A 24,832-nucleotide genomic window follows, 5' to 3' on the forward strand; every position below is an offset into this window, starting at 1 on the left:
GCATTGAAAGTAGCAGTACTACTGTAACCTGTTGTCACCAAAAGATGACTGTATCAATAATTGCATGGCAGTCATTCCTGTTGAGAGATTTGTGAAAGGGCCAATTTAAAATTTCTTCAAAGCACTGCTAAAATAACTTAAACATGGTAATAAAAAAAAAAAAAAAAACGCTGATGCAATAGACCAAACCTCAAAATGTTAACACTCAAGTGACAGAACTGGGTTAGAAATCTACTGTGTGCTGAAGCAAAAAATAATCATGCCTCAGTGATCTCTCATCAGATTCTGAGTATTCATACATTTTTACAAAAATTATTATTTCTTAACTTATATAGTGTCTGTAAGTGAAATATAAAATATGCACTAAGGACAATAAAGAAATAAAGGAATGGAATATTCTCTACCTTTACATTTTTTTCCTCTTCTTTGCACATTACAGTACAAAAAAAAAAAAAAAAAAGGATCTATTTATTAGAAAACTTCTGGAAGAACCATAGTTCCTAATTTGAATTTCAAGTCCTTTACAGACTTTCAAATGCCTAGTTCTAAATGACATGGGTATTTTCCTGTTAGCTGGTATGAATGCAGGTGAAGAATGTAGTATTTTTGGTGGCTGTTTTCATCATGCTCTGCTGTATAGGAACTGTAGGACAGTGTCATTTCCAGACATGTTTACAGCATCTTCAAAGCATGCAAATAATCTTAAACTGAATAGATAGATATGTTTATTGAGCAAACCAGCTATATTCTAACTCTTCAGTAACAACAGTGGAAAGTTATTAATAACTGTTCCTTAGATTAAAAGTTTCTGACTTGATCTTCCAGAATTTAATGCGTGTTAGGTCTATTTCTTCAAAATAGACATTTTTCACTGATTCCAGAAAAAAAAATATATATATATAAATCTTAGTCATTGCTCTTTCTCCAAATGCCTTCCTATTTCTCTTTTCTCTGTACTTGAGCAGCTTTCTTTTCCCATTAGTACCTTTTCCACACAGTAATTCCCGAAGTCCCAATTTTAGTCCTATGTTCTTACCGTGTCATTTTATCTAGTCCAGTATACAGAGTGGAAATTTTCCTTCTCCAAATTTTTGTTGTCCTTGAAGATCTTGTTTTTTTGTTGTTTCTTTTTTATAGATGATTATATTTCTTGCTCTTTTACCCTGCAAGTATTTTCTTCCTTTCTTTTTAAAATTTACTTTGTAAACCGTATTAACACAAGAAAAGTTCCTTCTTTCCAGGAACAAAACTTTGACAAATCGAGATTAGTTACCTTCTTTCATCCTTTTAATCTATCAACCATACACCTCCACATATATTATGTAATTGCCTGAAAAATGCATAATTGTGTATTTTCATTGAAAAATCCGTGTTAACACTGGGTTCTAACCCTCCGTACCCTTGTTTTCTTATATGTTTTTACAGTGTCAAAACACTGAAAGTAATCAATAAGTACATTGTTGTTTCTTGTATCAGACTTTGCTCATAGCTAACAGATTTATGTTATGTTTCATCTCTTGCTCTTTGTCTAAATGTCTGTGGGTGGAAATGGAAGAAGACAGAGTGCCTATTAAATTTACAACATAATGTACTATATAGCACAAGATAACCCTTATTTATGCCTAACAAGAGCCTAATCAACATACATTACTGAAATTAGCTCTTATTCTTTGTATGCTAAATATATAACATATTTAAGGGAAAACCAAAGTAGTGTAACAAGTGTACACTAAATTACACTGATTCGGCATACAGTAGACACTTTAAATGAGTATATGGCAACTTCCACTGATTTGATATTCTGTCAGGCTGTTAGGAATGGCAGAAGTATACATTAAGAAGGGAAGCGCCTGATTTATGTTGCTTTTTCCTGTTGTCTGCCTTTGCTGCTGTATCCATTTTGCAGACCTACCGAATGCTAAACTGATGCATGCTGTATTTCCAAATGCACCCATTTTTATGATCAACTTAAGCCATCATTTACATAATGGCTGAATTTGACTTAGAGGCTTTCAAGGGAATTGCAACCTATTTCATGGGGTAACTGGACGGAATTACCACAGTTTGAACTGCGGAATTCGATACTGTCATTATTACTAATTCAAACTACTACTACAAAGACCTAATTTATAGATATAGCCTACTTGAATGCATGTAATTTCAAAAAGATGGTAGCATTATAGAGTTAAGGTCAAATATTTGTTTTGATATGCTTACAGTACTGTCCAACAGGACATTCTACAATAAAATATTTATCAATACAGTGACAACATTTTCATTAAGCCTTTAGTACTTTAGGCTAGGTATAACCTTTTTGGTAGAACTTCCATATAATAAGCCAACAGTCACAAAAATATTGCTGTTTCCACTGTTGTCCCATCACATTCTAGAGGCATGCCAGGCACATTTTTGATTTAAAATGAACATAAAACTCACAAATCAGATATATCTTATTTTGTTTTCCTTTTTCTGAATTAGGTTTATAACAGTATTATTATTATTAAATTTAGCTTTATTTATTTATTTACATTTTTGAATCCCCCATTCTATCAATGTTAAAAACACTAGTGTATCTTCCATTGCCACAACACTGCACAGCAACTTATTTTCGTTCTGTTTAATTAGGACCTGTGTTAACATTTTCTTTTATTCATTGAATAGGAAAAAGAACCTCAACTGAAGCATCTTGAATCAGAATTCAAGAAAAATTATCAACATGATCAGTTCCAAACAAACACCAGTGTGTGTGTGTGTGTGTGTGTGTGGGGCGAGGGGGCGAGGGCGTGGAATAAAATCTGTTTCAGAGTATTTCACTCTGTTCTGCACCTGAGACCTCATCTTTTCATATAGTTTACAAGAATTGCACAACTATGGGCAACACACAAAATCATAGAAAACAGTATTTTGAGATAAAGTTTGCCCAACACAGAAAAACCAGCCTATTACACAGACACAGCCTAGCAAATTTATTTACAAACAAATAAGTAAATAAATACACCCCACAAATGATAGAAATTCTCTATCTGGGAATATCAGATATTTCACAACACATTTTCAGCAAAAGCCAACATGGAAAAGGAAAAAAAAAAAAAAGGCAAGGCAACTATCAACACCAGAATATTTTGAAATATTTTCAGTAATCTTCTCAAACAAAAACAAAACTTCCCAGTTTTGAGAAAACACAATTTCCCAACTCCTGTCCTTAATTTTAGGCACTCAGTAGTGTGAGTGATAGAACTGCAGTTTGGAAGAGGTAGTTGAGCAGACAAGCAAAGCCAAACCACAGCAAGACATCTGAACAACATACGTCACAAAGCATATCATTATCATTTCAGGTGTTTACTTAATGCAAGTCCAAACATTTGTGTTTACTTGATTTATTGAGAGTATTCTAATATAGATCAAGAAGACACAACACAAATAGCATATCCATGGGGAGAAACAGATTTCTATGGCAAGTAACTGAACAACTAGAAATCAAAGTTTCATGGGGAACCATTCCAATTGAAAGTCTTCAGTGAACTTCCACAGGAAGGCTGAGTATCTTACTTCTCAGAACTGCATCTGTTATGTGCAATCTATACAGATTACTCCAAAATATGCCCACAGTTCAGATCACGGTAGAGGATGTAGCTTTTGTATAAGATGCCTACGGAGAACGTTGCTGTTAGAAGAAAAAAGAATTTTACAGGCAATATAACATTTCAAAAAACACTTGAAATTATTCCTTTTCTATATTCTGACTGAGATTTATGCATTCACCTATTACATTTGTTCAAACTTGTATCTTGAAGACATATTGCCTTACATTCCATGGAAGAATCACTCTTATTTTACTGTTTTTGAAAGCTTATGCAGTTCTATGAGGAAAGACAGTTAAAAAATAAATAAATAAAAACAAGTTTTTACAGTCTGGAACAAGTACTGCATGAGTATAAGAGGAATAGCTGTATAACATCTGCTATACCTTCCCATTTCATGTCATCACTGTATGACATAGCTCCTTTTCTCCTACCTTATTTTGAGATAAGAGTATTGGATCTTACATCTCATCAGTGCTGAACATGGCATCATCCAGAGGATGGAGTTAACTGTATTTTAAAATATCAGTCAAAAAGACTACTTTGAATGTCTTGTTTTAACTTTAACGTTGATAGATTTATGCAACACGGGAAACTAGAATCTCAACCTGCTTTTCTAAGACTTATCAGTGTCTATGTATGTCATATTTCCAGCTTCAACAGAAACGTTGTTTGCTGACATGTGTAAAAACTGTGACATGTGATAAGGTGCTGTTTGATACCTTACATTTATTTTGCCAAGATGCAGGGATCTAATGAACCCTATATAGCCACCTAATAGAGGCTATTTTAGAATAATGATCCAGTTGCAGCTCAAAGGCAAAACTTGTGAATCCAAGTTTCCCATACATTCACAACAAAGAAAGATGATTTTGACCAGCAAAAGCTCCTTAAAACATGTACCAAAGAAAAAAAAAAAAATGATTAATGTTCTGTGCCCCACAACTCTGCATATATCTTCAGCCCTACTTTTCAAGTGAGACAGCTCATAGCCGAGGGAAGAATGGTAGTCAGAGCGGATGTGTTTCATGAATTAAAGGAATGTTTCTGATGTTATTTGGTTCCTATAAGCACATGAATTGCTTGGATTTTGTGCATAATTTTTAAATGAAAGCTTTTACAACTCTAAGCAAGTTCACTCTACACTATCACTTTCTTTCCAATCTATGAACTTCGGCCTTCATCACTAAAAATATGCTTACGGTACTACTCAAAAACAAAATATTGTATTAACGTGGGCACAGAATCATGTCAACCAAAATAACCGCCAACTGAATGTACCTTAAAAGACATTTTCTACTGTAAATTTAATCTTTGAAAATATCCATTATGACAGCTGTTCTACTGTGGAAAATGATTTTGTTAGTAAGTTTTTAATCTATGAAAAAATTCAGTCCATTTACATTCCAGCTCTAACTGATACTCTCTAAAGGAACTTTTTCTTTAAAAACAATGCTTAGCAATGTCTGAGAAAACTAAAAAATGAGATAACTGTTTTAGTCTTTTCATTTTTATTTAAGAACTCTACTCAGTCAAGCCTTAACAATGTTGTAAAATGGAAAGGGGGAAACTACCTTTACCTGTAGCTTTATTGGAAAGTGAGCATTTCAATGCCTCCAGTACTTCTGTTTCTGCTACAGGGATAACTACTGTAATTCACTTTTTGGCATCTTTGAGAACAGTACAGGGATGGCAACTTACTTAAAAAACAATTAAAAATTTGCTTGGATATTAAGAAAATGTTATTCTTGCTGAGCTCTGGAAATTATGTAACAGTTTTACAAAAAGTATCTTTTAATATTTAAAAAGTCATACATACATTTAATGCTTTTAAATGAGAGATTAGATAGTGGTCTTTTATACCATCCTGCCAGAAGCATTTACAATTTCTCACATATGTCTGAACACTGTTAAGAGAGAACTTGGTATACTTAGCATGCTCCATTAAATGAAACTTAGAGACCTTCAAAAGCTTTCCGGCTTTTGAAAATGTGGCAAGAATTTCTGCAGCACGTGTTCTATCTTGTCACTTTTTGCTTTTTTCTTTTTAATGAAATGTTCACATTTTATCAAATAAGAATTGTAAAACTTTTACATATCTGTGTATCCATTTATTTTGTCTGATATACTTATTTAGGAATTTATTATAAAATACATTTTGAAATAGATAGAAAATGCACTACAAAGAAAGACAGGACAGACTAGTAATATCGGAGCGGCTGTGCCAACATAATCTGTTATCCTGTCCTACCCAAGCTTGCTCCTAATTGCAGATTTGTTCATGTAAAATACATCTTCTATAAAAACGTACACAAATATCTTTTGTGACACTGTGATGCTACTCAGGTCTATTAATGGGTGACATTGGTAGTGGGGTGATGGTTGGACCAGATGATCTTGAAGGTCTTTTCCAACCTTAGTTATTCTATGAATTTGTTTCAATTTCTGAAATCTGTACTATTTGTCAACTAACGATTATTCTAAATTGCATTTATGGATTAATAATTTAACACAATTAAAACTGGATCCTCTCATTGAATGTAGACCTGTGCAGACAGTAGAGCAGAAGATGTAAAAGTTATATTAGCCATAGAAAAATTTTACTCTACTGTGACAAAGTGTAGATGAGCAGCAAATCATCTGATACATTTTTTTTTTTTATGACCTTGGGCCTTCAAACTGCTGAAATGGGGCAAAGCTGTGTTTTAAGTATCTGAAGCTGTTGTTGACTGTAGCCAGATATTTTTCCCCTTATATTTTACACATTTTGAGTCCCCAGGCTTTACCAGATTCAAATCTCTGACAGGTTATAGATAGCAACACACAGCCATTTATGTGCGTAAACCTAAAATACTGTAATGCTCTAACCCTAATTCACTAGCCAAACTTAACACAGGGAATTTTTTACCAGGAAAATTTCTTGCTGAGATAACCCCAGATCTCCTCACTGGCACAACCAGGAACAGCCAGCATTTATGGCGCTGAGCAAATAAACACTGAACAAGTACTCCCCTAGAACATGGGGAAAATATGCTGCTATTCAAATTTAGCTATTCCTCTTTAAATTGAATAAATCAAAACTCACTAAGAGAAGAGGGAGTAAAAGGCTGCTCACACCACCTACTGCTAAAGACACTTCCTTGGGAAGAGAAGCTCAAATTTCTTCTGTTATATCTATTTAGTGCATCAAAAATGCAACAGTTATTAGAGAATAACTCAAACTCAATCTTCCTCCTTCTGTGTGAATACGCCAAAACTATGGGTCTGTCACTGCTGGATCTACCGTGATACTAGCATCAGGTCACACCGAGCTCTTTTACAAGATCGTATTTCCTCAACCACTAGCAATACTGCCTGCATTAGTCTCCTTCCCTACATAAAAATCACAGAGGTAAGATTAGTATTTGATCTGTGTCACTGAAATTTGTATCAATTCACACTCCTAGGGTGCTCAGATGCTCTCTGAACAAGAAGTCGTCTGGAAAGCACATGCCTCATTGCTGTGCCATAATGCAATATTGAACAATTCCTCAATTGCCTAAATGCCTGTATGTCTTAAAGCCTTTACTGTTAATCCAGGGTTTGCAGTGAATACAAGACTTCAGTGGTAATTCATGTATCTGATTTTCACCCTATATGCCAGTACCACAAAAAGGCACTCCCCTATCAGAGGAAATTGATCCTACGACTGAGGCAGTCTACAGATGGCCTCAGCTGCCTCCCGGGATGTTTCAGTACTGCGTCCTATAATCCTCACCTTCTGGCACCAACACCTACAAGTAGCTATCATTTCAGAAAGTCACAAGTTAATCTCTGATGCTTTCGGAGAAGAGTTGTTTCCCTCTGTTGGAAGCTTGTTCTTGTACTGGTTCCAGGGACGGGCCTTTTCACTTTCTGGGACTTTGTTCAAAAGCTATAGTATTTTTAAGAAGTTTAAGATGATAGGCACCGAATCATTCCAAGAGTAGCAATCTTTTCACCAAGTCTTTATTAACTCTACTTCTGAAGTTGGACTTGTGCCCGTTCCTTTGTAAAGAAATCAAACAAAAAGTTGTTTCTGTCACAGCAGGCAGTTCGCAGCAAGCTTTAGATCCTGTTCCCCACCCTCACTGTATGGTAGACAATTTAGCATATTACTCTCACAGTGACTGTACATGAGGATAATAAATGACTAGCCATTCCAAATCCTGCAGTGCCTCTGGCATTTTCCTCTTGATGATCTCAAGAGCACTATTAACACCAAATATACACCTGTGGCTAGGAGATAAAATAGCAAAGTACCTTCTTCTCTTGGAAGAATGCCTTCCAGCACAAGACTCATTAATCTCCCAACTGTTTTGTTTGGGTGCTCCCAACCAGGCATGTGAGAACTACTCTACATTTCATCTGATACACAAAACAACACTTGATGAAAAATGTGATTTCTGTTACAAATCCCTGTTTCTAAATCTTATGATACAGTTCCAGAAAACTTCCGTTTAATCTTAATTGAATGTCAAGCAAAGAATGACAGAAGCACTCTTTCCCTGAAACCATCAAGACCAACTTTTTCCAACTAACGCCAAGTCCCATTTGAGAGAGGTGCCAAGTTATAAATTTGCTGGTGTAGTCACACAGTCCCAGGGCATGCCTGACCCCTGGTACTGACAAAGCACTAGGTATCAACTTCACTGTTTTCCTGTTACAGGGAATGCTTTTGCGCTTCAAGCATGCTGGGCAACATCTGCTGAAACTGCTATTGCCTCTCTGTTTTTATGTGCCACAATAATCTGCTTCCTGTGGAAAAGATAGTGCCAAATGGAGAGAAAAGAGGGCCAGATCAAAAGGGGGAAAATGGGCAGAATTTGTGCAGTGGGTTGAAGTTTAACACAAGTGAAGACGAAAGAACAGACAAGCAGAGGAACGTCTCTTATCGGTCTCACCAAAGCTGATTATGCCCCTGCCAACTTGCTCAACTAATCTTCCCACCATTCAGTAGGCCGACACCAATCACAAATAACAGCAGCTGCAAAGCATGCATAAAAATGCTGGAATTCAAATCTCTAGATGATAATGCAATACAATGGCACAGTCTTGATTCTTCCTCTTGTCTATTTATTATGGCAAGGCTAGCAACAAACCATTCCAAGTGGGTAGTGCCAGCTCAGAGTGCAGAGTGAAGTAAAATTTAATAAACTGAGGTAGCTAAGAAAACAGGGGGGGTAAAGGGGAAAGACAGTAATTTCTGACAAAATCCATCAGAAAATTTGCTAATGTTGGAAAAGCAGTCAAGAAAAACTAAGATAGTTTTGTCAAGAAAGGTCTCTTCTGTTATGCCCTGTCTCTGGGTTGGTTTAGTGATGCAAATTCCTTCATTGAGTTTGCTAGAGTTTGATTTTACAGATCAGCTTAGAAGACAGGGTCAGCACTGCCACCATTCACCTAGTTTACTTCTGGGTGACCCTGAGGAAAGGTGAAGATCAATAAGAACGCAGCAGGAAAAAAACAAAACAAAACAAAACAAAAAAAACATTTATGGAACTGCATCTCCCATATGGCATGCTGTATACATCCTGTACCCATCCTCAACCCAGCAAACATAACAACCTCCCATTCCTCAGGTTTAAAACAACGTTTTTCTTGTTGTTGTCTATGTCAAGCAGATTAAAAACCTCTTCTGCCATGTATTTACCCCTCAGCTGCCTGTTGTCAGCTCATTTCTGCTCACTTCGGATGCATTCACAATGCCAACCAGGCTGCAGCTGCCAGCGTTGCAGAGGTGTCTCCCAAGTGCCTGCTCTGCCCCGCACACAGCCAACTCCCTGCTCCTGTCTGTGGAATCCAGCACCACCCTACATTTAACAGAGGCTTATTCTGGGTCCTTGCTCCCTGTCTATGAGGCTATCCTTACTCTTTCAACCCAAAGTTTCTCCTAACTAAGCCAAATACACATCGGAGTTTTACCTTTGCCAGTTCAGATTCATCGTATTCTGATCAACATTTGGCCCATTTCTCCAGCTTGAGGGCAAGTCCTTTGGGACTACAGCACCTTTCTTGATAACAAGGCCATGCTATAAATTAAGGATGACTGCGTTTAAACACTCTAGCCTGAAAAGGAGCAAGCCATCCCAGCAGAGTACACAGACAGTGGAATGAAAGCAAACAAACTTCTAGGTTTGGACCAAGGCTGAAGTAGCACATGTTTAGAGAATTTCTTTGGTCAAAAAACAACAATATGCACAGAAGAACCTGCTCTCATTTCCTGTAAATTTAGGCCTCATTATACTCATTCACTCGTAAAATGTGATTCAGCTCCAATGACTAGCTGAAGTAAAGTAGGCAGTAATGATTGATCCATACAAGTCTCTTGAACAACACTATCATTTTTCCCAATATAATTCACTCTCTTATGGTTAATGACTTCAAAGTATGCCACTGTAAAGCATATGTTGAATTTGGCTCTCCTCATGTACGTTTTCCTTACTACACTTTGACCTTGATGTGGATTATGCTGCACTCCTCTGTCAAAGACAAGAATTTAAAAATAATGTATTTATTTGCGATTAATAATTCCTTGTCTTCTACACTGGTATCATATCTACTTAATGATTTTGCCCAGAGAAGCTGTGGATGCCCCATCCCTGAAAGTGTTCAAGGCCAGGTTAGATAGGGCTTTGAGCAGCCTGACCTATTGGGAACTGTCCCTGCCCATGGCAGGGGCATTGGAACTGAAACTGGAAGGTCTTTAAGGTCCCTTTCAAGCCAAGCCATTCTATGATTCTGTGGTTTATTTTCCTTTGATTAACTAGAAAATTATCCTTAGCTAGCTATATTAGCTACCTACATTTTTACGTGCTAGGAAGCTTTTGCACATAAGAAACTAGCAATTCAGTTGTCCTTGACATGCTCCTGTTTATCCTTCTCAGATTTGCAGTAATTCCTGCCAAATCAGCCTTCCTTTGTTCCCCAAGCTTTTAGCTCCTCTAGTAGAAATGTGCTCTCATAAATTGTGCTCCGTTTGGGGATAAAATATTCAAACTTTTCCATTACTATTTCATAATCACTTCCATCATCTTCATACTTAAATGCTAAGGTTTAAAATATTTGTTCTGCCTTCATCCTCTTGACATACATAAAGGCAGCGTAGTTACACTTCCTTGCCCGGTACCTTTGTCTCTATGGCTGTCCAGTAGTAGGTAAAGTATTATTTCCAGTCAGGGCATGCTCCTGAACAGTTAAATGCAAAACCTCTAGGATGATCCATTTTATTTTTTACCCGAAATATATCCTTATACACTTGTTTTCCTAAATAACTCATTTAATAAATATCTGATTTATTTACTAATCTTAGCAATTAATTTATAAAAGTTCCAGGTTCCATGTGTACACTTGCTTACTGAAGACATTTTCCTCTACCACTAACATGGAAAATACTGGTTACCACCACATTGTTTTCTTGTTGTTGTTTTGTTTTAAAAAAGGAGCAGGATTTCCACTTGCAGAGACAAACAGCACTCAACAGGAGTGTCCTTTAATATGGTTCTTGTGCATGTGTATTTAAACCTATCTAGTTATTTGACCTTCTTACACAAGAAAAACATAATAAAGAACTAATCTCGCTATTAAAATCAGAACTATCTCAGCTGTGCCAGTGATGTTTCTCCACATTACTGCTTCTAACCACTTTAACAGTGACCAAAATTCATTTCATGAACCGATCTTCATGAATTCTAAACAGTCGCATATCTTGATTTATCTAAAGAGACCTTAGCCCATACAAGAGTCACCTCCTTTAAAACTCTGATAAATTAAGCTTAGGCTATTTGTAAACAATTATTAGATTCACCTGTCCTTTCAAAGAAACCAATCAGACCGTCATTCATTTGTGAACTGAAATTCAACATGTACTTTTTGGTATATAACCATAAACAAGTCAGATGCAAAGAAAACTAGTGTTTTATTTTGTATTTCTCGGAGAGCCAGCTCTGCCAGATCTTTTGTGGATTTCCCTCACAGTTGTTTCACTGAGATAGTATTGTCCACATCCATTGATGCTAGTCATAACAATCCTCACCCATAATAGGCTTAATGTGTGAGCCAGAACCTGACTCCTCCAACTGGGAGTTAATATCATTGAGCATCTGCATAATTCAGGATGTAACTCATTTGGGTTGCACTTCTGATAATAACAGGTCACTGGTGTGTAGGAGGGGTAGTCATTGATCCCCTTTTTCAGTCTGGAACAGCTTTCTTGTTCATCCTTTCTCCACTTTGCATTTTAAAATTTCATCTTGGCTAAGGGTGTGCAAACTTCATGGACATAAACCATCTCAGGTGTATTGGTACCACTCTAAGGTGGAGGCATTGCCTATGAGCAGACATCAGCTCTTGGATGCTCTGAGAGGTGTTTTGCATGGCAACAGAGCTTGCTGTGTTCTTGCAAACATGATGAAAAAGGTGTCACTTTATCTTTCTTGAATAGGTGCGGGGGGGGGGGTGGAGGGAGGATGACGCACAACAACACACAAACAGAGTGGATTTGCAAGTCTTACAAGTCTTATCGGAATGATATCTTCTCATACAGAAAATAAAATTAATAAATATATATATTAAAAAAATATATGCTTTACTTTTCTTTGCAATCCTGTAAGACTTCTCACCATGCTCCCTTGCCATTCTCCACTCTTTTCCCTTACAGTACTGATGCATAAAAATCTCTACATATTTCTTTGTTACCAGGGGCTGCCAAATTACCATGAGACTACACTACAGAATGTAGGTGTCCTTACAGAAAAAGATGAGTACCAGAGGCCTAAAATTCATAACTCGAGAAAAATTACTACAAAGTTTTCTATTCTTAAGTTCAAGTGATAACTCAAAAGAAACCATTGAAGCTGTGAAGTGAAACTCCAAAGGAAAAGTTAGGAATACTTCATACTTTCATTTCTCAATTGCCACTTTCCTCAGAAAAGAATTGAAGTTTTACTGAACTTACAAGGTTAGTTTAAAATTGCCACCATCGTTTATATCTAAACCTACAAACTTCTTCTGCCCCAAAACATTTCCTCTTTCAAGTTTTTTTTTTTTTCTTTTTAAGTGTTGCAAAGCTGAATACTGTTTTTTCAGTGCACTGCTTGTGCTGCATTAAGTGAAATAGAATCAGTGGTATGTATGGCATCAATAAGTACTTTCAAACCCAAACACATCTTCCCTTCTGCAAGTTAAGAAATGCACAATTTTCCCATTAGTGCAATAAAAATAAAGTTAGCAGGAAAAATACTTAAACATTTTAGGTTTTCCAAGTAGTGCCTCCATTTTGCTCTTATGTTTTTTTACATTGTAGGTTTCAAGTTTAAGACATCTCCCATCTGCACTAGAGACAGACCGTAGACCAAATTCTTGGCTGAAGGCATAGGAGTCAGAGATAATACCAAAAACAATGTTTTTCTAGTGTCTTGATATAAATTTTAAAAAACTGTTTAGCTATCCAATCCCTCATATAACATACCTACAATTGAATATTATTACCAATGTTGTTGCTCTTTGGAAAGCACTTCACTCAAAGTATTGAAAACAAATGTAATTCATGTTAACCCATTGAAGCTAGCAGTCATGCCAGTGAGAAATATATGTAAAAATACTTTTTTTTTTTTTTTCTTCTAGTGAGGTAATTAGTAATAATTTGTTAACAGCTTTGTAACTTGTAACTTTCCTGGGAATATTTAAGCAACTATCTGAAACATAGTGGAAGAAAGAAATAATTAAAAAAGAATCTTGGAGAAAAAAAAGAAACGAGTGCACACAGGATGAAAGGAGATATTACTTTTGATTGGAAGAACATATATTTATCAGCACCTAGATCTTATCCTCTAGTCAGTCCTACTATATGATTCCCAGAGGTATGCCTTTCTCAACATCATGCCATGAGGCATTAGATAGTACAAAGCGGAACTATAGTTAAAATTCTTATTATGTACTACATTTTTCTATTCTTGCCTCTGAGACAAAAAGAGACCATTTAACTGTATTGTATTGAAGCCTTTAAATATAATTTCAACCTAATACTTTGCATTAATACGTGGCATCTCCAAGTGCTCTGTTTACTTCAGAACGAAAGAATGACTCATGCACTGCAAAAAGCACATCTGTGATTAAATATGGCAATGGTATTTACAGTGCACATCCACATGGCAAAACAGTTTAAGAACTGATGGGAATAAGGTTCCAACACAAACAAAGGTGGAGCTGATTTATGTAGACAGAACGCCGCTACTCCAAGTAGAAAGCAAACAAAAATTATCCTGACATCCATACTTCTGCAGAAATTGCTAAATTATCTTTAATAAATACAATTGGACATAGATATTAGCCTCTTCTAAGAGTGTATAGCTTACTTATTCACCAGTGTTATGTTTTATAACTTTGCATGGATGAGGTCCCCCAGTCAGATATTGACCTATTTTAGACCTGCATGTTTACCAGGAACCAGTCATACTACTGTTTGTAATTCCATAGTTATAAATTAGTCCCCAGAGTACAAAACGAATCATTCCTCCACCAAGAAAGACAGAAGGGTGATCGTAGTAGGCGACTCCCTTCTCAGGGGAACAGAGGGCCCTATTTGTCTACCTGACCCTACCCGTAGGGAAGTCTGCTGCCTCCCTGGGGCCAGGGTCAGGGATGTTGCCAGGAAGCTTCCCAACCTGGTTCGCCCCTCTGACTACTATCCGCTTTTGATAGTCCAGGCTGGCAGTGATGATATTGAAGAGAGAAGCCTGAAGGCCATCAAACGGGACTTTAGGGGACTGGGACGGTTAGTGGATGGAGCAGGTGGTGTTTTCGTCCATCCCTACAACAGCAGGGAGGGGTACCGAGAGGACACGGAAAGCTCACCTGATTAACACGTGTCTCAGAGGCTGGTGCCAACACAGAAATTTTGTTTTTTTTGACCATGGGGCGCTTTACTCAGCACCCGGCCTGATGGCCGCAGATAGGGATAGGGTCCCTATCTCTAAGGGGAAAACAGATCCTAGCCCAGGAGCTGGCAGGGCTCGTTGAGAGGGCTTTAAACTAGGTAAGAAGGGGGACGGGGCTGAAATAAGGCTTGTTGGAGCTGTGTCAGGGGGAACAATGGCAAGGCCAGGGGAGAAGGCAATGGCCCGACTGAAGTGCATCTACACTAATGCACGCAGCATGGGTAACAAACAAGAGGAGCTGGAAGCCATCGTGCAGCGGGAAGGCTATGACTTGGTTGCCATCACGGAAACGTGGTGGGACCACTCTCATGACTGGAGTGCTGCAATGTCTGGCTATAGGCTCTTCAGAAGGGACAGGCAGCACAGAAGGGGTGGTGGTGTGGCTCTCTATATTAGAGGGTGTTTAGGTGTTGAGGAACTTGAGGCTGGGAATGATAAGGTTGAGTCCCTATGGGTTAGGATCAGAGGGAAGGCCAACAAGGCAAGCATCCTGGTGGGGGTCTGTTATAGACCACCGAACCAGGATGAGGAGACGGATGAGGAGTTCTACAGGCAGCTGGCAGAAGTTGCAAAATCGTCAGCGTTTGTTCTCGTGGGGGACTTCAACTTCCCAGACATATCCTGGAAGCACAACACAGCCCAGAGAAAACAGTCTAGGAGGTTTCTGGAGAGCGTGGGAGATAGCTTCCTGATGCAGCTGGTTAGAGAGCCTACCGGGGGAGGTGCCCCACTAGACCACCTGTTCACAAACAGTGACGGACTGGTGGGAGATGTGGTGGTCGAGAGCTGTCTTGGGCAGAGTGACCACGAAATGGTAGAGTTCTCTATTCTTGGCGAAGTCAGGAAGGGGACCAGTAAAACCACTGTCTTGGACTTCCGGAGGGCTGACTTTGAGCTGTTCAGGACACTGGTTGGCAGAGTCCCTTGGGAGGTGGTTCTGAAGTGCAGAGGAGTCCAGGAGGGCTGGGCTCTCTTCAAGAAGGAAATCTTAATGGCTCAGGAGCGGTCTGTCCCCACGTGCCCAAAGACGAGCCGACGCGGAACTAGACCGGCCTGGCTGAGCAGAGAGTTGTGGCTCGAGCTTAGGAGAAAAAGGAGGGTTTATAATCTTTGGAAAAGAGGGCGGGCTACTCAGGAGGACTATAAGGATGTTGCGAGGCTGTGCAGGGACAAAATTAGAAAGGCCAAAGCTCGTCTGAAGCTCTATCTGGCTACTGCCATTAAAGATAACAAAAAACGTTTTTACAAATACATCAACAAAAAAAAGGAGGACTAAGGAGAATCTCCATCCTTTACTGGATGCAGGGGGAAACTTAGTTACAAAAGATGAGGAAAAGGCTGAGGTGCTCAATGCCTTCTTTGCCTCAGTCTTTAGCGGCAAGACCAGTTATTCTCTGGATACCTGGTACCCTGAGCTGGTGGAAGGGGATGGGGAGCAGGATGTGGCCCTCACTATCCATGAGGAAATGGTTGGCGACCTGCTACAACACTTGGATGTACGCAAGTCGGTGGGGCCGGATGGGATCCACCCAAGAGTACTGAGCGAACTGGCGGAGGAGCTGGCCAAGCCGCTTTCCATCATTTATCGGCAGTCCTGGCTATCAGGGGAGGTCCCAGTTGACTGGCGGCTAGCAAACGTGACGCCCATCTACAAGAAGGGCCGGAGGGTAGACCCGGGGAACTATAGGCCTGTTAGTTTGACCTCAGTGCCAGGGAAGCTCATGGAGCAGATTATCTTGAGTGCCATCACGCGGCACTTACAGGGCAACCAGGCAATCAGGCCCAGTCAGAATGGGTTTATGAAAGGTAGGTCCTGCTTGACGAACCTGATCTCCTTCTATGACCAAGTGACACGCTTGGTGGATGAGGGGAAGGCTGTGGATGTGGTCTACCTTGACTTCAGTAAGGCTTTTGACACCGTTTCCCACAACATTCTCCTCAAGAAACTGGCTGCTCGTGGCTTGGACTGGCGTACGCTTTGTTGGGTTAAAAACTGGCTGGATGGCCGTGCCCAAAGAGTTGTGGTGAATGGAGCCAAATCCAGTTGGAGGACGGTCACTAGTGGAGTCCCCCAGGGCTCAGTACTGGGGCCAGTCCTCTTCAATATCTTTATCGATGACCTGGATGAGGGGATCGAGTGCACCCTCAGTAAGTTTGCAGATGACATCAAGTTAGGTGCGTGTGTCGATCTGCTCGAGGGAAGAAGGCTCTGCAGGAGGATCTGGATAGGCTGGACCGATGGACTGAGGTCAACTGTATGAAGTTCAACACGCCCAAGTGCCAGGTCCTGCATCTGGGGCGTAACAACCCCAAGCAGCGCTACAGGCTGGGAGATGAGTGGTTGGAAAGCTGCCTGGCCGAGAAGGACATGGGAATACTGGTTGATAGGCAGCTGAATATGAGCCAGCAGTGTGCTCAGGTGGCCAAGAAGGCCAACAGCATCCTGGCCTGTACAAGAAGCAGTGTGGCCAGCAGGTCTAGGGAGGTGATTGTCCCCCTGTACTCGGCTCTGGTGAGGCCGCACCTCGAGTACTGTGTTCAGTTTTGGGCCCCTCACTACAAGAAGGACATGGAGGTGCTCAAGAGAGTCCAGAGAAGGGCAACGAAGCTTGTGAGGGGTCTGGAGGACAAGTCTTACAAGGAGCGGCTGGGGTTGTTTAGCCTGGAGAAAAGGAGGCTCAGGGGAGACCTCATCGCTCTCTATAGGTACCTTAAAGGAGGCTGTAGAGAGGTGCAGGTTGGTCTGCTCTCCCACGTGCCTGGTGACAGGACAAGGGGGAATGGGCTAAAGTTGCGCCAGGGGAGGTTTAGGTTGGATGTTAGGAAGAACTTCTTTACTGAAAGGGTTGTTAGGCATTGGAATGGACTGCCCAGGGAGGTGGTTGAGTCACCATCCCTGGAGGTCTTTAAAAGACGTTTAGATGTAGCCCTTAGTGATATGGTTTAGTGGAGGACTTGTTAGTGTCAGGACGGAGGTTGGACTAGATAATCTTGGAGGTCTCTTCCAACCCAGACGATTCTGTGATTCCCTTTCCCTCTCTGTCCAGGTTGCTATTTTTGAGTTAGTTCCAGTGCTTTGACATAAAGATTTTACCACTCCATTTTTTTTACTGTGGAAAATGGACTCCATACAGTTCATTCACAAAAGTAATGCATGAAGCCATCTTGTTTTTCAAAATCATAATTACATTGCAGTATATCAACAGGATGATTCACATTTAACTATATTTTCTTCATTCGTGTTACATTCTGGAACAGGCTTCAGTGACTTATAGTTCTGGTTTCTTCTCCAACTAACTGTTCTCTTAGCACAGAATTTCATATAACATCTACTTCTTTAACATGTATTGTCTACTGGATCTCTTTAGCTTTTTATGATATATTTTTAATGAAAAAATATAAGATGAGAATCTGACTAAAATTAATAAAGAGTAATAAAAGTTGTATTCTCAGGCTGTACCATAAAGCAATTGCACATTTAGCACGATGCTAACAAGAAGTATTTTGAAAAGCAAAGCATTTGAATAGAGGTTAGTATACATGGCCACATATTGGAACGTTTAGAACAAAACCACACTGGCCCTACTGGACCTAATGACAACTTAGTCAGAACTTTTTGTAGAATTATACACAGTAGCTTTAATGGAGTCATCATATAGAGGTCCAAACAATATCCAAATCCATAGCAACTTAAATTCTTCTCCATTTTGATGTCTCTCCTAATGCTATCCTAGTGCATAAGTGCAAATACAGAAATGACTGTGGTTTCCAACAATGGCAAGCATTAAAAGAGACAGAGCACTGTAGGTAATTAGTTCATTTTAACACAGCCTCCAAGTAAAAAATTACAGCAATAACAATGGGTATTTCAATGGAAAACACCTCTCTTTAGCCTAAAAGCTTAGGTGATGCAGTTTAAAAATTATAAGATGTGAATTAAAAGACACTCAGAGCCTAGTATTTTTTGTCAACTTAAAAAAAAAAAAAGTGTTGACAACCCCCTACCTGGAATAATGTTTGCATAAAATTACAACTATTGTCAATATTTTTTCACATTACTGTTATTAGCTCACCTTTAATGAGTCATACACTGGAAGTTTTAAAAAGTTTTATTGCAGAAACTTTACCTTAAAAAAATATTTCTAAGTTACATAGCCACAATTTTAAAGAGAACTACAGTCCAGTGTTCGACTTTAAGTATCAGAGAACTGTAATGGAATAAAAGAATCTAATGATTAAGAACAATGTTTCAATGACTGCTTTTAAATATTCCTAACTGTGCTTCATTTTAGGCATGATTTCTATAACACTTCTATAGCAGAAATCCAAATGAAAACAATGAGAATAAAATATTGATGCAAGTTAAAATAACAGCTAAATTCCTATTCCAGATTTTACCAGAGGTGGATCCCCCCTCCACCTGTTCTATTCCATTTTCTTCTTCAATATCAATTAGTTGCATACCTCCTCTTATATAAAATTCCCCAAACTCAGACTGTATGACACTATACATAGTGCGTATAAATTTCTCTCATATGCACTCAGGAAAAAATAACACTAATACTACCAGTAAAAACTTTTCAGAGGATTTACCTCCCTTACTCTTTCTTTGTTACAATCTACATACCCTCCCACTGATCTTTCATGTGGATCTCTTCTGTACAAATTATCTAGTCCTTCCCCTTCCCACACCACCCCTAAACAGGGAGCGTGCAGGCTCACACAGGAGGGCATACAGACATGTTGAAGTACAAATTGTTGGTTTTCATTTGTTTGTTTGATTTTTTCTGTTTGATTAAAAAAAAAAAAAGTGTTTTTTTTTTTTTTTAATCAGGCAACATGGCTAGTAGAAATGTTGCATGGGTTTTATACCAATCATGGTGCTCTTCAACTCTCATGCACCCAGGTGAGAAGCGAAATAGGTTGCCCAGCCCATCCTCACCATCTGAGGCAGAAAATAGTCCCTGCACCTAGCCTGCCAACTTTGCCAAACCAATTTTGAAGTCTCCCCACACTGGGTAAGCACCCTATTCCAAAGCTTGACTCAAGATATTTAGTCAGTGTCTATTAAAGCAGCTTGGAAAACATTATTAGAATTGGATAATATGGACAGAGTCATTGCTCACATCTCAAAAGCTCGTGTTATCTTCAAAATAACAGTCAAATGTTTTACGAAGTCCAATTTTTACTACAGAAAAGACAAAGCTTCTCTCTATCTCAAGCTCATACCACTTAAGTATATCTAGATTGTTGTCTTCTGTAAAAGTGTAAAATTCTGACAACTAAATTGAAAATAAACTACTTTAAAATTAATTTAAATTACATTTGTCTTATATTTTCAGGATGTTGAGTTTTTTGTTTTATTTTTGTTCCTATTGGTTGGTTGGGTGTTTTTTTGTCTTTTTTTTTTTTTTTTCTGGAAGCTTCTAACTTTCCATATGAACAGACCAAGAAAAACATCCAAGTTATAAGGATACAAGGTTACACAGATTTAAAATTTGTCCTACAAAGCGAGATTTTCACTTTTCACCTCATTGATTAGCCTGGTAAGTCAAGAGCACTCCTTATTTCCCCCTTTTTTTGCCCAAACAAAAAAAGAATCATGAATTACTAATGATCTTATCTTAAAAACTGCCTCAACTGGAGCAACCTCTCTGCTTCTGAGCAACACTTTGTTCCTTAACTAACACAAAAAAAAAATAGGAAATAGGGGAGTTTTTTGGTTTTTTTTCTCCCCCTGATCATCTTTGTTATAGATTTTACAGATGTGGTCTACCAGCTCAGGGCCACATGGAACACACGTTGAGCATGTGAATAGGCTGGAGTGGTTAGTCAGACAAGGCACATCTGTGGAGAACAGGACACTTAAATTTCTGTCTCTGGCTTTGCAAAGACACTAAAGCAAAGATAAGAGGTCTGGGTAAATAAATGTATTTCTATTTTGAATCAGTTCTGTTCTCAACACACATATCAAAGTGACAAATCAGCAGGAAAGAAAAAAACACTCTTTATCAGAGAATACATGATATTCTAATCACAATGCTGAAATGGTAGCTGGGGAGGCAGAAATGGTCTCCTCAGGATCCTGTAAGACGTGTATGTCAGGTCTGCTCCGTGTAAATGAGCAGGGAACTAAAAAATAACCTTTCAGGCTTGTTTTAATAAGATGTGCTTTCTCAGCTCGCTCTTTACCTGGTGAGATTACCATTTCCCACAAATTTCCCACAAATTTGCACTGATTAGAGATCAAAATCTTGTCCTATCTAGAGCAATAGGATAACTTACATTCTTAAAGCAATCTGGATTTGCTTTTTCAGTTGAATGCCACCTGCTAAGGATTTTTTTTTTTTTTAATTTTAAAAGATATTCTCATTCAGTCTCTGATACATTAACAGAGCTATGAAATGTATTGTGCATAAAAACACAATAGCAAATTACTAAACCTGCTTGATGCTACAGTATAGGCCTGTGTACTAATTTACAACCCTGTTCTATTTCTTCCTGGCCTATGTAAACATAGGTCAAAATGAATGCAAATCTTGCAATAATTTATAGATTGCTTTCCAATTACAGCTATTGAGTCTTTAAATCATAATAAACATAACGTTTAAATAATAATAAAAATAAATAAATAAATAATAATAAATAAACATCATAAAACATCAGTTCATCATGTACTTAGTTTTTAGTACATGCACAGTAACTCAGAAATGAAGATGTTTAAAAATCCACAGCTCACTTCTCAAAAACATCAATATTTCACTCCTTCTTACAAGACTCAGGGAATTCTGTAAACTAAAGAATTATATTTGCTATTTTAAAGACTACTTTCAGCTGCTTCTAGTACAGTAATCTTTCTGACTTTTTCAGTCATGAGGTGTCACTGAGATGAAGTGTTATACCTATTCATGTCAATGTGCATATCATATTATCCTCTATAATCATCCCAAGGATTCATGTCAAGAATGACATACAAAAAGATGCAACTCAGTATGAACTGCACTTAAGAACACCTTATTTTCCAATACATTGCACAGAATGTGAGTGATTCCCTATACTGGTATATTGCTTTATTATTATCATTATTTTTATCCCAGCAAATTCACTGCTATTAATGATTTCAGCTTGAAGTACATACTTGCCTCCAGCATTTTGCAGCTGGTCCAGGTAAAAACCGAACAAAATTCACTGTATGCATTATTCACAATGTTTTTTAAGACAAGACCATTAGAATTTCACTGAGAGGTAGGTTGTCTTTTTTTTCTTTTTTTTTTTTTTTTTCCCTGCAAACAAATGGGGCTGTTTATACAATTAAACTCTCTTCCTGCAAAATGCTCTTTAATAGTAGTGTGCAAAAATGTATTCTTTATATGGCTCAAACCTTAAGACACAGTACACCTTTATGTGAAGAGGCAAAATGGCACAAGGCCCAAGCAGAAGTAAAATACTCTGGGTGATTTAATTTACTAATTTCTTTATTTAAATGAGTCACAGGACTAGAAGGAAGCTAGAGAGATGAGCTGGAGAGACTATTCAACCCTTTACCATATGGAAAGGCAGTTTCAGCTCCATCTTTGCCCTTCCTGATCTGTTTTCATGTAAATGTCTCTTAAAAGCATCCCGTGGCAGAGCCTGAATTTCATGAGCAAACCTGCTGCAGTAACCTGTTACAGAGATCCAGTCTCCTTTCCATTGTATTTTTCTTTTTCCCTCCACAGCATCCAAGCTCAAGCTTTACTGCAACTTAAACCCATAATAACTGGGTGACTTAAAAAATACATAGAAAAATTTCTTTCTTGCAGCAAGACTTGTTAAGTAAGCCTGCTACTCATCTTGGCCTAGATAAAGGCTCAGCTGGAGACTGTGATCAGTTTTAGCTATCACTGTACACAAAAAATACGGACTGACTGATACAGCTAGTAAATCATGAGTGAGAATGACCAGAGGTCCTATCACACCCAGATACATTGCTTTCTTCCTTCTCAGTTCAAGGCTACTGCCTTGCTCCTTAATCAATGCTATCAGTTATACCAGCAAATGATCTCTGTAATGAAGATGATGCAGGGAATTCTTCAAACCTTCAACCCTTAGCAGGAGCACCAGTCAATAGCTTTCCTTCTTTACTGAGAAGTGGACCACCACACAACTGAAGTTATACAAACAGCTACCAACATTAAACTAAACACAATTATACCCATCTCAAGAGACTATTCCACCAGCTAAAAATACTTGCTGGCTTTTGTTAGGAAGTAACAGCTTATAAAATCAACACGATAAACTTGTGATGAAAATTAAAAGGACTGTACAGAAAACTCACTGCTTCCTAGCTTTGTATAGCTGTTGGAGGTCTGGGTACTTCATAAAAAGGAGCATCTGGATAAGCAATCTGACTGTCCTCAAATCTGGTCAGGGCTCCTGTTCTCCTTGTCATGAAGCCAGGATTGCGGACAGCCACAAAAGACTCCCATAAACTGTGTGGGCTACAAATAAAATGGGACTAGTTTAGAGCTCAATTGCATTTTGAAATGACAATGACAAGTTAAGCTCACGAGCTCAGGTAGACAGGATTTAGGTACCCTTGGGGCTTTATATAGTAAAAACGATATTCTTAATTGCATCCTGGAGCACTTTGCACGTAGCGGAAGGATGACTGCTATTTTATCCTTTTAAGAATGAGAAAATACTTGGACTTCTTGCCCTTTTTGAACTGTTAGCCATAGAATCCACTTTGAATTCAAATCACAAAGATAACAATAATACCTTGATCTTCCGTAGAGAAGGTGTCTCTCTGCAACATGACCTGCTCTTTGCCACCTACCCACGGGCCAAGCCCCATGCTGGCAGTCCACCAGATGCTGACAGACATAGATACTGACTCACTGCTTTTACTCAGCAATAGCTAGTATAGGAAAATAAAGTTTGGAGAGCTTATTCTGTGCACACAAGCAAGTCTTAGCATATGCATATGGTAGGTTGACTCCTACTGACCAGCCCTTTGAGTGCGCGTGATCCTACTGAAGCAATCATGGCTGCACTTCACGTGAAACTTGTGACAGGTGATTTAGCATACCATGTCGTACACAGGAGTCAGGAGTAAGCATAACGAACACGGGGCCCAACAACCAGGATTAGCAGCAGGAAACTTCCTAGAACATTAGAGTAATGAGCTCAAGCTACCAGGCCCTAAACAGGAACAACTGGGGAGAATCCAAAAAGCACAGCCAAGGACCAGAATCCTACAAAATCAGTTGTCAGAAATAAACGTCCATGGTACCAACACGAAAGAAATAGAAAGGGAAGTTTGCTTTTAAAGCACATGACTTGGGGACTGAAAAAAGAAATTTAGGAATGACAGCCTCCTGCTCAGAAGCAACAGTAAATAAAAAGCTAATGCACAAGCAGAAAGAATTTTACAGCAGTTTTTTTTTAAAAAGAAAATAGTTGTGTGGAGTCCAACTGAGGGAAGCCTGCAGAGCCAGAAAATAAAGTTGATAGAAGTTCCCAATATTTTTCTTTTATCCTGACAAAATCCTTTCTTCTGTTTATAGCTGCTGATGTAGATGCCTTGTGAAAGTGACACTCTGGCATTGCCTCAAACATAACATGGGTAAGATCTGGATGCAAAGAAGTAAACAGCCATTTTAGTGTATTTGTTTCCTGTTGCTCACACAAATCTGATCATCATTTCTCACTATTAAATCCTAACTTTGATTCCAAGAAAAGATTAGCGTTTGTCATGCCTTGTGCTTGCAGGTTTTGGTGTTGCTTTTTTCCCCCTCTTTTTTGTTGTCGTTATTGGTTGGCTGGTGCTTTTTTTGGTGGTCATGGTGGGTAATTCTTAAAGGTATGTACTTTGGGGAAAAAAAATATCTCAGTGGCCATGGATAATTGTTACCCAGCCTTCTGATATTAAGTAGAAGGCCAAACAGTCTTGCACAAAGTAAAATCCCCTGCAAAGCAGGAGTCCTAATTTCTTCTTAATTCATCAAATGAAAAATATAAACAGAGAAAAATACAACTTAACCTTTCTTCATAAAACACGAATAGAAACACCACCAAGATAAGCAAAGGTGGCTTGAATATTATTCTTTGCAAAGAGATCTGATTTCCAGCTCTACTTTTTCACTTTCTTTGATGTACAAAGCATTTTTTCCTCCACAAACATCAGAGACAGTGGGCTTTTGTGTATTCTTTCCCATTTATTCAAAGGAAGTCTTTTCACGTTATTTTATGTATAACCATAAGATATGCTTAGAGCACATCATGTTTGTCTATATCTATATTTTGTAATCAAAG

At 38.5% G+C, this 24,832-nt stretch overlaps 1 protein-coding gene across 1 annotated transcript in view; it reads right to left on the reverse strand.

The window, feature by feature from the left end:
• Window positions 1–3,114: 3,114 nt before the first annotated feature.
• Window positions 3,115–24,832, reverse strand: part of LOC308187337 (uncharacterized protein) — a 424,496-nt gene continuing 402,778 nt past the window's right edge. The window contains exon 5 of the mRNA XM_080575375.1: window positions 3,115–3,664. Coding sequence (XP_080431501.1) covers window positions 3,650–3,664 — 15 coding nt within the window. The 3' untranslated portion in view covers window positions 3,115–3,649. The remainder of the gene's footprint in view (window positions 3,665–24,832) is intronic.

This window comes from Anser brachyrhynchus (genome assembly GCF_964034855.1).
Source record: "Anser brachyrhynchus genome assembly, chromosome: 1".
NCBI lineage: Eukaryota > Metazoa > Chordata > Aves > Anseriformes > Anatidae > Anser > Anser brachyrhynchus.